The sequence below is a fragment of the Chlamydotis macqueenii genome, chromosome 4 (assembly GCF_036417535.1).
Source record: "Chlamydotis macqueenii isolate bChlMac1 chromosome 4, bChlMac1.mat, whole genome shotgun sequence".
Lineage (NCBI taxonomy): Eukaryota > Metazoa > Chordata > Aves > Otidiformes > Otididae > Chlamydotis > Chlamydotis macqueenii.
Window position 1 is genome coordinate 59,194,432 of NC_141559.1, and position 12,882 is coordinate 59,207,313.

The following is a 12,882-nucleotide window of genomic DNA, read 5'->3' on the forward strand; positions in this document are numbered from 1 at the left end:
TAAAAGATTTGACAAGAGAGACTGTAGAACTAAATATATTTTCTAGAACACATCCATTAGAATATTTCAGAATTGCATTTGTCCCATTTACCTTTGAATACCTGCTTTAATTAAATATTTAATTAAATATTATAAAGGTTGGGTGGGGGTGGCTTGGGTTTTTTGTTTGTTTACTTTCTAATGAAGCTATTATTTTATTCAAACCATTGTTCGGCCTACACAAGCAGAAAACTTTGAAGTTTGCATGGATTACATATCAACATTATCTGCTGGGGAATTGGCACAGACATGGAGAAAAAGAACAAAGATGAATTCCATTCATGTTAGACATCACGTCTATCACACAATTCGTGCACACCATCTTCAAAAAACATGAAATCTAAAACTACAGAAAAACAAATGAACAATGAGTTCAGCTGTTACAGTTTGGACACTTACATGTCTCTTACACAGATTTTGGTTATAACAACTTTTTCGGTAACATTAAGTAATCAAAAGTCAGCAACTAAAAGGCAAATGGTTTACAGAGGTGCCAATTATAAATATTGTCAGTGATAACTGAGACAGAATCAGTATGGTCAATCTCTTCCTCTCCTTTTCCTATTGCTGACCCCGTTACTTTTTATACTCCCAGATTCACTTCGTATATTGTTTCACCTCTATCAGAACTAATTTTTATTTGGAAGTAGAAGTCAAGAATCAGAATGAAGATAAGCACTTGGGTTTTTTCTGCTTACACCTCAGGAGGCTGAAAGGATAAAATTCAGGAGGCAATAGGTAGCATTTATTAATGAAAAGAACTAACTAAATAAAAAAATAACTCCTACAAAAACACTCAAAACATCAACAACAATGAAATGTTCACCCTAACCCTACTGTAAAAATTTTTGGAGAAGCTCTCTACGCATATAGTATCTACTTATTACTTTCCAAAATCACCACCCAAACACTTCATTTGCATCTTTTCAACTCAAAATACTATACTGAAAAACTCTAAGATTTAAGGACATCTTGAATTACAAATGCAAAGTGAAAAGCAACATGAGCTGTTGTCTCCTATCCAGATCACTGATTTTGCACATTTAAATCCATGTGGAACCTTACCATTGATCTTTCAGAATATCCAAACAAATGGCCCCAGTGACTGAGCTAATATTAGGATGCCATATTTTGGTGATAAACCGCACCTAGAAGACAAGACAATTTAAAAAACCAGAAATTGTTATTAAATACAATATAGTAAACACTTCAAATGCACTATTTCTAATAATATTATAAAGAAATACTAAGCTAAAAAAAACACAACAAGTGATACCACTTATTTTAGGCGGCTTCAATTTGGCAAGGCCATTCGTTAGAGCCTTGCTTTACTCAAAAACAGACTACTGTCCTTTTGAGGACACCAAACTCATGCCTAACTGCTTTCCCATACACTGTCACATGTGCACATCCCTGCATCACACAGCCACTTAGAAATATCCTCCAGCAGTACCAATGTTTCAACATAAGCAGATGGTCAAAACCAGACTTAAAGCTTCCAACATTGTAAATGCTAGAAAGTCCACTGTTAATAAAGTGAAACAAATAACTCAGCACAGGCATCGGATCTCACTGTTCAGTTATACTGTCGGTACCTACAGAAGTATTATAAAAGTTTCCTTGGTGGATGTTACTGCTTCTACAATCATGCAGTTTCATTACCCATATGCACAAAGCTCTTCAACAAACCAAAAACTAACTAGATTATTACAATTTTTTTTTTTTGCTGTTGAAAGGATCTAGTCCCAGCATTCATTCATTGACCACATCCATATTTTTTACACTAAAATAAAGCGTATTCATGCTCAGAATGCATGAATAAAATCAGTTTCATTTTGGTTTTTTTTTTAAAAGATATTGACAAAGTTAAAAGCAGCGTTTTCTTTTAAAAGTCTCAAAACCCAAAGCTGTCTTCTGAAAGGAATACATACATGGCTTTAGAAGTTTCTCCTTTTCTTCAAACTCCTTATTTCAGCTGGCACTTTTACTGCCTCCTAGTGACTCTGACCTGTCTCTCCGTTTCTCGTCTCTACCTCCTTACCCCAAACTCCTGACAAACATTTATAGCACAGATTTTTCAACTTTCACCCCTGCAAGCAAATCTGTGCAGAGAACATGATGCTTGTCAGGCACTACAGCAAAAAGACTGTACATACAGGGCTATAATAAAATCAGTGCAATCATGCTGTATAAATAGACAAGACCATAACAATTCTGCTTTCCAGGACAAAATCATGTCAGCTGAGCCACTTATTAACTAGCCCAACTGTCCAAATCACTTTGGAAATGTAAAAAGCCATGTAAATACTAGGTAATTTCTCACAGTGAATGAAGGCTAACAATGGCTGTCAAAGCACATACTGAACAAGACAAAGAAATCTTTCAGATGAAAGGCAGGGCTAGACACAAGCAAAAAGGCCTCCAATTCAGGACTACAGACTCCAGAATAAGTAGTACTACTACAGTGTGCTGAGATTCTAACAGCTGTCTGTAAGCTTTGGAAATGGAAACCATCAGGCCCTAAAGCAAGCAATTAAACAATGGTCCACAGACCCATCTTTCAGTGTCTACAACCTGTTTCAGCTCTCCTTATTTTAGCTCCTGCCAGAACACATACAGATGAAAGAACTGAAACCAACAGACATTTCATTAAGACTTTGTGTCTTTCAGTCCAGCCTCAAGGAAATCATTCAAAGGACAAGAGCCAACGAGCTAACAGCTACTGGCACCTCTCCCTTCCTCTTCTTCCCCAGTTCCTTCCCAGTATTACAAAGCAGGGTGAAAATAATCTAGGACACATTCTTAGTTCAAAGACATCTTTCAGACAAACACAAAACCAATCAAGAAGCTGAGTCAGACAACTCGGGAGTCTGCTGTTTCATCAGAAGTCACTGAAGAAGGGGCTAAATCAGGGCACAGGAAAATACAGTTGCAGCTGCACATGGCTGGGGAGAACACTATTCAGACTGATCCATTGAGGAGGGAAGTGGAGTCACAGATTTCAAGGGCTAGAAAGATACAGATTGAAAGGTCAACAAGTTGCAAAAAAAAACATACGAATGATGTGACCACAGCCATTTCTCTTGTTTCTCATCCATGGGGACATGCTTTATGCATTCCTTCAATAGCTGCAGTAAGAGTGTTATATTTCTCTACTGATTCTTCAAGTCACACAACTGTACAGCTCACTATTTGATTATTACTAGAGATTTGGTAGGTTAGAACCAAGACTCTATTAAATATAACTTATGGAGCCCAAGAAATTAAAAGAATCAGTAATTATCTATCACAGCATTTCTTCAAGGATACTGAGGGGAAGGGAAGTTAGCTATACTGTCTGTATCAAGTAAAACTATCTGAAAACTGTATTTATCTTGCCAAAAAGACACAAGCTTCTCCTCAGAATTTGCCAGTTTGTACTTCAAGGAATAATCAAAGTGTACTTCAGATTGGATACAGCTATGCATCTTGCATTATTTCTACCTAAAAATTACAGCTCCAGTGCCTCTCTAGAGGAGAATTTAAAAAAATGGAAGATAGGTACTACAAAGGGACTACACATGCAAGCAAATAAGACTACTCAAAACCAACTTGTTAGACAAACTATTTTATCCAAAAAAGCGTTTACAGTACCTTAGGAGGATTAAATGGATATGTTTCTGGAATTTTTATCTCTAGTTGATACCTTCCACCTGCAAAAGAAAAGAACAAGTTAGAAATTAAAACAGAAGAACATTACTCAAGCTTAGTGTTTCATGACAACAAAGCTTATATTTCTAAATAGACAGGTTTTCAAGTAATTCAAATTTAGTCAGAAGTATTAGCTAGAAGATACTTCCAAGTTTCATATATTTTATAAATAAATGCACATACAGTAAATCTAATAAGGTCATATTTGCTTATGCAAATCAGAATCTATATTTCTTAGGGACAGTTAATGTGTACATTCTCCTACAGTTTCTCATTTCTAATGAGCATGTTGTAATTTACATGCTCTATTTTAGTAAAATATACCAAAATACAAACCAAATATCCCCCAAACCTTTGAAACAACAGGCCACAGGAACGTTCAGGCTGAACATGGGATTACATTATTTTAACTCTTTTCTGATACCTTATGCCAACATATTTTCTTCAAATTACACAACTGAAATTAACTGTATTTCGTTTTAAACTCCCTGGAATCAAAGAATGTTTGATTAAGTAATTTAAGAAAAGCTCCCACACTTTGGGGGGCGAGGGGGGGGGGGTTCAGGTTAAGGAGGAGGCCTCAGTGTTATTTCCACTATGTTCTACATTACTGTCTGAAGTAGTTAGCTCTATTCCAATTCTGCAAACACTTGGACACACTAGTACTATTAATACAGCTTGCAGGATTACAGCACGCAAGAAAGGATAGCATGAGCCTGGCGGACAGAATCACCTTCTACTGCCCTTTTCTAAATGTTTCTCATTTTTCTGTCCCTGTTGCAGCATCATACCTATGTGTATTTCAATTATAGTTTTGTTAACATTCAAGTTTGCTCCGGAAGACATAAGTGCTGATAGTAATCTCAAACTATCTCTGCCTGCCCACTGAAGATCATTTGCCAGGCAGCAGTTTAATGTCAAAAAGAACAGAGTATAACAGAATATATATATCAATTTAGACATTTATTTTTTTCTAGAAACTGCAAGCATTTCTCCTCACTTGTAATTGTTTTCCTCATCCTACTGCTGTTTTTTCCCTCCCTCAGTATACTTTGTTACAATTTATAAATTGCCTTGAACTAAAGTTGCATCTGCAACTGAATCTGTATGTTATTTCTTTTGGGATTTCAACAGTGATTTACTCTGTTGCAAATCACTTTATACAAAACCAGCTCTCAAGTACTCTCAATATAGACAGTAAGATTCACAAGCAGGAAAGGAATACTCTGAGCAGTTATAGTCTATGGCTTCTTTTTATCTGTGCCAAAATGCAGGCTAGCAGCTACTAACACCTCTCACTTTCAAAATGTAATTCAGTCTAATGTACTACGCCTGAAACTGGTTAATATCAGTTTGTCCTTTTACACTACTTTCTACAGCTGTTTTTTCCCACTTAATACTATGGTAACTCAAGAAGATTTAAAAGAAAATACAATATCTTCTGTTAGACAGAAGAAAGGTCAATAAACTCAAAATTATAATAGTTAATGTCTAAGTTGACTGCTTGTCTACTTACAGGACAGGCAAAATATTTTTGAAGACACACATATCAACAACAGACCTTAAGTAAGTCTATTTTTCCTTTTGTGTGATTTGAGGCATAATTCAACAGCAATTTTTCCTAAGAAACAGAACAACTACACTGTTCCTGGACTGTAAAAATTCATCAATCCTTGTATGATTTTACTCCTGCACCTTTTTGTAAGGTAATATAAAACCTATTCTTAGGTATTACTATTTCTTCTGCTTACCATTAAAACTTGCCTTTAAAAGACAGACTACTACAGACTCCTGCATAACAGGCTATTCAGCCACCAATTTTTTCCACCTGGAATGTACAAGTCCAAAAGATTTTAAACCTACAGGGACTAATGAGTGGGTAATGTTTATACAGTATCATTGTTGTGCACTGAAGTTTACAGTTAAAAATACAGGCTTGAAGATTTAAACTGAAAAAATCTGGATATTAATTTCCTTAATACTACATTTAAAATGCAAGTGACTAAAATAGTAATTTCTGCATGCCAATATTTCTATGGAATTTTTTAAACAGGAGTATGCATATGTATGGCTTTTTCATAGCCATTTAATACTTGAGATCAAATTAAACAGTAATAGCAGAATATTCCTCCTGTACTCCTACTGGAGCGTATGTCTCACAATAAAGTGAGAGCAAGTTTTAACTGTTTTCCTTGAAAAAAGACCCTATTATAAATTTTGCAGTTACCGCAGCTCACATGCAAACTCGGCTTTAAATTAGTATCATGGTTACACAGGGTTCATTAAAAAAAAAAAAAAAAAAGCCTCAATCTGTCCATTGAAAAGCTCTTGAATCAAGTAAAACCCAGCAGTCATTAATCCAGACTTTCGAAGGACCTCTCTCCAAACATGCATGTTTTAACATGGGATGCAAATGTGTTTCAACTGAAGTTGTGTCTTGCAATACTCTTGATAATTGATCAATATGAGTTGACACTATTGACAAAAAATAAAAACTGTAAAATTTGTCAACAATAGATGGCATTCTTCCTCTCACTCAAATCAATGTCCTGACATCACCTACAAGAGAATTTTGCAGCAGCAGTTTGTTTTCAAATACTTCACCAACAGCAAATATTACTGTTCTTTCACTTCACAGTGCTCCTAGAATTCCGTTCTGTATCAGGGAATTGTCTGACTTCAACTGCTGCATTAATTAGCTTTTCTTCATAAAGCGTTTCTTGCTGTGTCATTGTTCAGACTACAGATGACAGGAGACCAGTCAGTAATTATGCAGTGTGCATTACTGCGTTAGTCATAAAATGTAAACTACACACAATGGCAAGCCCTTCATAATTACATAAGGGAATAAATGCATAGAACTATGTTACAGAAATATTAACATTCCCAAGTAAATTACTCAAGTGTCAGGAAACGCCAGAAATGGGGCTGCCAGTAATTTTAATTTTGCTCCTCGGAGCACATGCCTTCTAGATTAAAGCACACGATTACATTACTTTTCCATGCAATCCCTGTCATAATCAGAATACATAACAGTTTTGGTTCCTCAAAAGGGTTATTTACGATATCCTCATCATTAAATGTATGCACATGTATGTCAGCATGCATGCATGCCATTTCACATCAACAAATTCTGCACTAAACACATATTACTGAATTTCTTAAGTTTGATACGTTGAATATGTGAATACAGAGTGCTCGGCTTTTGAAGTTTCGGTCTAGCTGAATTAACCAGCATCACACAAAATCCAGTTCTGCAGATAGGCATTCTAATATTTTTTTTTTAATACCCTCTTCACGAACTGCGATACAGTTTTTAACTTTTGTGACACATGGACACATCTTTTATTCCAAATAACTCTCAATACATTCTCCAAAAAAGGTCCATTTTATAAGCCGAGGTAATGCTGGCCTGGAGGGAAAAAAAAAAATGTCCAGCCATGACAACCCAACTCACTCAAGGAGGATTAATTCTGTTTGAACAGAAAAAAACTCAGAACACGAAAACTCCCCAAAATAACACCCTTCTCCCACCATTTCTAGTATTCAATTACTTAATTTTGCTATATCTTAACATCTGTATGTAAGACTTGGTTTTACAAGATCAGCTATATTTGCAAAAGAACGGTGAAACTAAAGAGAGTCATAGAATCATAGAACACTTGGAGGGGATCTTTAAGGGTCATCTAGTCCAACCCCCCTGCAAGGAGCAGGGATGTCTCCAACCACACCAGGTTGCTCAGAGCCCCATCCAACCTGGCCTTGAACGTTTCCAGGGACGGGGCATCTGCCACCTCTCAGGGCAACCTGTGCCAGTGTTCCACCACCCTCATCGGAAACATTTTTTTCCTCCCCTTACATCCAGTCTGAATCTACCTCCCTCTGTTTTAAAAACATTACCCCTTGTCCTACCACAACAGGCCCTGCTAAAGAGTTTCTCCTCATCTTTCTTATAAAGCCCCCTTGAGGTACTGGAAGGCCACTATAAGGTCTCCACAGAGCCTCCTCTTCTCCAGGCTGAACAGTCCCCACTCTCTCAGCTTGTCCTCACAGGAGAGGTGCTCCAGCCCTCTCATCGTCTTTGTGGCCCTCCTCCGGATCCACTCCAACTGCTTCATGTCTTCCCTGTGCTGAGGGCTCTAGAGTTGGATGCAGTACTCCAGAGAGGGTCTCACAAGAGGGGAGCAGAGGGGAAGAATCACCTCCCTCAACCTGCTGGCCACACTTCTTTTGATGCAGCCCAGAATACGATTGGCCTTTTGGGCTGCAAGCACACATTGACATGGACATACATGGACTAAAGTCCACCAGTACCCCTAAGTCTTTCTCGGCAGGGCTGTACTCAATTTCTTCCCAACCTGTATTGATACCAGGGGTTGCCCTGACCCATGTGCAGGACCTTGCACTTGGCCTTCTTGAACATCATGAGGTTCGCATGGGCCTACTTCCTGAGCTTGTCCAGATCCCTCTGGACGGCATCCCGTCCCCCAAGTGTGTTGACCACACCACTCAGCTTGGTGTCATCTGCAAACTTGCTGAGGGTGCACTCGATCCAACTGTCTATGTAATTGATCAAGTTGTTAATGACTACTGGTCCCAGTATGGATTCCTGGGGGACACTACCTGTTCACCAACCTCCATCTGGCATCAAGTCGTTAACCACTACGCTTTGGATGCGACCATCCAACTAATTCCTCATCCACCAAACAGTCCACCCATCCAATCCACATCTCTCCAGTTTAGAGAGAAGGATGTTGTGGGGGACTGTGTCAAAGGTCTTACAGAAGTTCAGGTAGACAACATCCGTAGCTCTTCCCTTGTCCACTGTTGTAGTCACTCCATCCTATAAAGCCACGAGGTTGGTCAGGCAGGACTTATCCTTGGTGAAGCCATGCTGGCTGTCTCAAACCACCTCCCTGTCCTCCATGTGCCTCAGCATAGCTTCTAGGAGGATCTGTTCCATGGTCTTCCCAGGCACAGAAGTGAGGCTGCCCAGTCAGCAGTTCCCAGGATCCTTCTTTTTACCCTTTTAAAAAAATGGATGCAATGCTTCCCTTTTTCCAGTCAGCAGGGACCTCACCTGACTGCCACAACTTTTAATATATCATGGAGAGTGGTTTGGCAACTACATCAGTCAGTTCCCTCAGGACACTGAGATGCATCTCATCAGGTCCCATAGACTTACGTATATTCAGGTTCCTCAGGTGGTCACAAACTTTATCTTCTCTTACAGTGGAAGGGACTTTGCTCCCCCAGTCCCGATCTTGCGGTCAATCCACTCAAGAAGTGTGGGAAGAAGGGTTACTAATGAAGACTGAGGCAAAAAAAGTTGCTGAGTACCTCAGCCTTCTCCTCATCTGTCCTCCGACACCAGTCTCGCTCATCAGGGGGCATATACTTTTTTTGATCTCCCTTTTCTGGCTGACATACTTGTAGAAGCCCTTCTTAGTATTCCTTGCGTCCCTTGCCAAGCTCAGCTCCAGTCACGCCTTGACCTTCCTCACTCCATCCCTTCACAACCAGGCAGAGTCCCTATACTCTCCCCAGGATACCTGTCCCTGCTTCCACTGCCTGTGCATTTCCTTCTTGCCCTTTAGTTTGACGAGCAGGTCTCAACTCAGCCATGTTTGTCTGTTGCCTTCCTTGTCTGCTTTCTTACACCTGGCAATCGAGAGCTCTTGCACTCTGTGGAAGGTGTCCTTAAAGATCTGCCAGCTCTGTTCTGCTCCCCTGTCTCTGAGGGCAGTTTCCCAGGAGGTCCTACTGACTAATTCTGTGAAGAGCTGGAAGTTTGCTTTCCTAAAATTCAGGGTCCTGACTTTACTCTTTTACTGACCCATTTCCCTCAGGACTGCAAGCTCCACTACTGCATGATCCCTGCAGCCCAGGCTGCCTCCAATCGACATCACTGATCAGCTCACTTGCATCAGTGACCAATAGGTCCAGTATGGCATCCCCTCTGGCAGGGCTGTCTATCACCTGGCTTAAGAAGTTATCCTCAATGTATTCCAGGACTCTCCTGGACTGCCCACAGCTCACCATGCCACCTTTCCAGCAGATGTCGGGAAATGAGAATGATCCACTTCCAAATAAGTAACCAGCACAACTATGTATTTTAGTCCCCAGCGTAGTTTTTTTGAATTGAAGGCACATGTTATAACCAGAAAAAATTATCTTCCTTCCAGACTTTATCTTCTGTCAACTAAACACTAGTGGCTGATGAGGACAGACACACATGGGGGAAATGCAGGAGGAGACAAATGGCCATTATTTGCCAGACAGCAAAGGAACTCTGGGACTCAAGTTCTGGAGGAGAGCATCCCTACCACCACAGATGCTTCTGTTTTTCTACTCTCTCCCTTCCAGGCTCACTTCCTTTCTCTTCAGCCTCTGTCACCTTCTACCTCTTCCCAATACTCTTCAGTATCAGCCTCTGGTAGGCTGTTTCCTCGTCCTTTATCTGTGCTGTGCCCCAGCAAGGTGGGGTGGGCACTGGGGAAACTCCCTGCTCTCAAGTCCAATGCTCCTGGATCAGCAGCTCCTAGCCTGGAGAAGCAATCACAAGGGATGCCCTCCTTAGTGAAGATGCAACAACCAGATTTTCATCATTAGCCACTAACACTTTCAAGTGTGCACACCTATACCTACAAAACAATTTTCAGATCTTTTCCCCACTTGATGAGAATTTGTTTTTCAAAACAGCGACTGCGTCTGGTCTCTGGACAATACTCAAGTCCCACTCTTAGCCCCAAAGCCTGGGGCAACTAAAACAACTGAAAACTTGGAAAATTGTTTTAATTTCTAACAAAACAATTTATTTGCCTGTAACACTCCTTGAGACATTTCGTTTACTGGAAGTTCAAATGCAAACCAGAGTAGATACCCGGCATGGAAAAGCTGAATAAAAACATTTAAAAGTAACTAAAAATAATAAAATAAAATACAATAAAATGAAATAAATCCTCGTTTATAATCAAGGAACTTTAATAGAAGGTGTGTCTGCCAGCTCCACATATACTATACAGACACAAAGTTTACAAGTACCAGCACTATTGAGTAATTTGGTATCTCTGACGAAGCATTCTATATTAGCTTCTGTTCAAGCTTCTATATGTAATAAGTTATCTTGCTTTTTCCAGACTGAAGAGATACACAATTACTGAACAATAACAATACTGTGTGAAGAGATACACATCTACTGAATAAGAAAGTCAATAAGGTGTAATTTTTTAAGACAGCTATAGACAGTAAGTTCTACTATAGTTTCCCACTCCAGTACAAAGTAAGTACTGTGACCCATGGATGCCCAAGATTAATTCCAAATTTAACTTGAAATGGCATCTGTCCTTCAGACAGAAAAATGCAACATGTTTTTGAATGACCACCACAAGAGATCTCGGAAATCCACATACAGCTACACTAGATTCTGAAGCTGAGTTTCTTGATGCTTCACAACTAAGGCGCTTAAACTGTCAAGACTGTAAACAAACAACTAAAAGTCAGCATTATACCAATTATACTGCACAGCTTACACCTGTAAATTAACCTTTGACATCTACGTAGAGATGCCCCTGCTTCCTGCAGGGGGGTTGGACTAGGTGACCTTTAAAGGTCCCTTCCAACCCTAAGTATTATATGATTCTATACGGGTCGTCCTACTGTAGAACAGATATGTCTTCAGGCAACAGAGAATTTAAATTGAAACATTCTTCAAGGTTAAAATTTGTATTTTTTTTTTTTAAATCAGACTATTTCAAAACACATAGCTCTACATTTTTATGCTGCAAATCAATTTTACAAACAAAGCATCTCAAGACACATGATTGGAAGTGTACAATAATTCCATACACAAAAACATTACTTGCCTTCATACGGTGTGTCCGGAGGTCCTGCTATTTCTCCTCTTAATTCTGTAAAATTCTCATCTACAAGATCTACTTTAATTTGATTTTTGCTCGTCTTAAAAATAAACAGAGAAACAAAGAGTCATAAGTAAGCATTTGACACACAGATTTTCTCCAGAATACGGCATTTTAAATTTCTAGAATAGTAGTTTAAAAATATATATAAATAGATTTTTAAAAATATAGTAACCTAAAGTGAATAGCTATCTTCCAGTTGGAATGTTACTTCATTAAAAATAGACTAATAGTGAAGTATTAGAAATTTCAATTTTATTATTTATACTATCAACTAAAATAAGCAAAGCAACCCAGCAATACAACATTTAAAGTTATGTTTTTAAGTTGATTACATTTTAAACGACTGATCTTTCAAATCAGCTATTAATTCTACATATCTTAAACTATAAAACTAAATTGATCATGTTACACGTTGTTTTTTTTCTTGTGAGAAACTTCATTAACAATAGACATGATTGTTACTTTCACTGGAATACAGAATGACTTCCCCAAATGGAGTGCTCACTATTTTTAAACAACACAATGATCTAAACAGAACACTGTAGTCTTCTTTAAGATCATGTTTATCTTAAATATTTAGGTGTGAAGTGCAATTTATTTATACACTTGAATGTCATTGTCACCTCCTCAACATTTTAACACCCCGTATCAACTTGCCTACAAAATAAAAACACTGCATTTTGATACTGAAAAGACCCATATGTTTTCCAGAAACTGATTCTCAGAAGTGTTTAACCAGGGCTACTCATTCCATTGACTTTGCTTTCCAAGTCCAAAGAGCAGCATTAGTGAAAATCATACAAGTTCTCCAGCTAGTCATGTTTTTGGGGAGATGCAAAGCAGAATCTCCTTTTAGAATGACATTCCATGAAGTTTTTAGAGCTAAGTAATTACAGGTTTGTCCATTCTGCTACTTCTTTATACCATGCCCACTGCCCACAGATTTCCTGAATCCTATGTTATTTTTTTCTGAGAACTCGTATCACCTTCCCAGATCCTTTAAAATTGTTCCAACTAGTTCTACGCCAAAAAGTCCTACGTAGCTGTGCTTGTCTTCTCCTTCAGAGTAAACTTGGTTGCTGACAGCTATGAGAGTCATAAGCTGGTGGTTGCCATCAACTAGTTCTTGGATATACAAGCATATGAACTGTTAAGGATGAAGAATTCACTAACAACAGCTGGGAAATTCCCTCTATTTCCTTCCTGTAAGTGTTTCATAGAGCCCCTCCTA

General features: G+C 38.7%; 1 protein-coding gene across 5 annotated transcripts in view; it reads right to left on the minus strand.

The window, feature by feature from the left end:
- Positions 1 to 12,882, minus strand: part of UBE2K (ubiquitin conjugating enzyme E2 K) — a 54,861-nt gene that overhangs the window by 17,030 nt on the left and 24,949 nt on the right. For 2 of the 5 annotated variants that reach the window (XM_086746157.1, XM_086746160.1), the window contains 2 exons: positions 11,595 to 11,688; positions 3,673 to 3,731 (listed from right to left, as the gene is read on the minus strand). Coding sequence is in view for 1 of the 5 variants with exons in the window: in XM_086746156.1 (XP_086602282.1) it covers positions 1,105 to 1,187; positions 3,673 to 3,731; positions 11,595 to 11,688 (236 nt within the window). In the remaining 4 variants the exon portion in view is untranslated. Of the gene's footprint in view, positions 1 to 640; positions 742 to 1,104; positions 1,188 to 3,672; positions 3,732 to 11,594; positions 11,689 to 12,882 lie in introns of those variants that run through there. The other 3 variants (XM_086746156.1, XM_086746158.1, XM_086746161.1) reach the window with 3 other exon arrangements.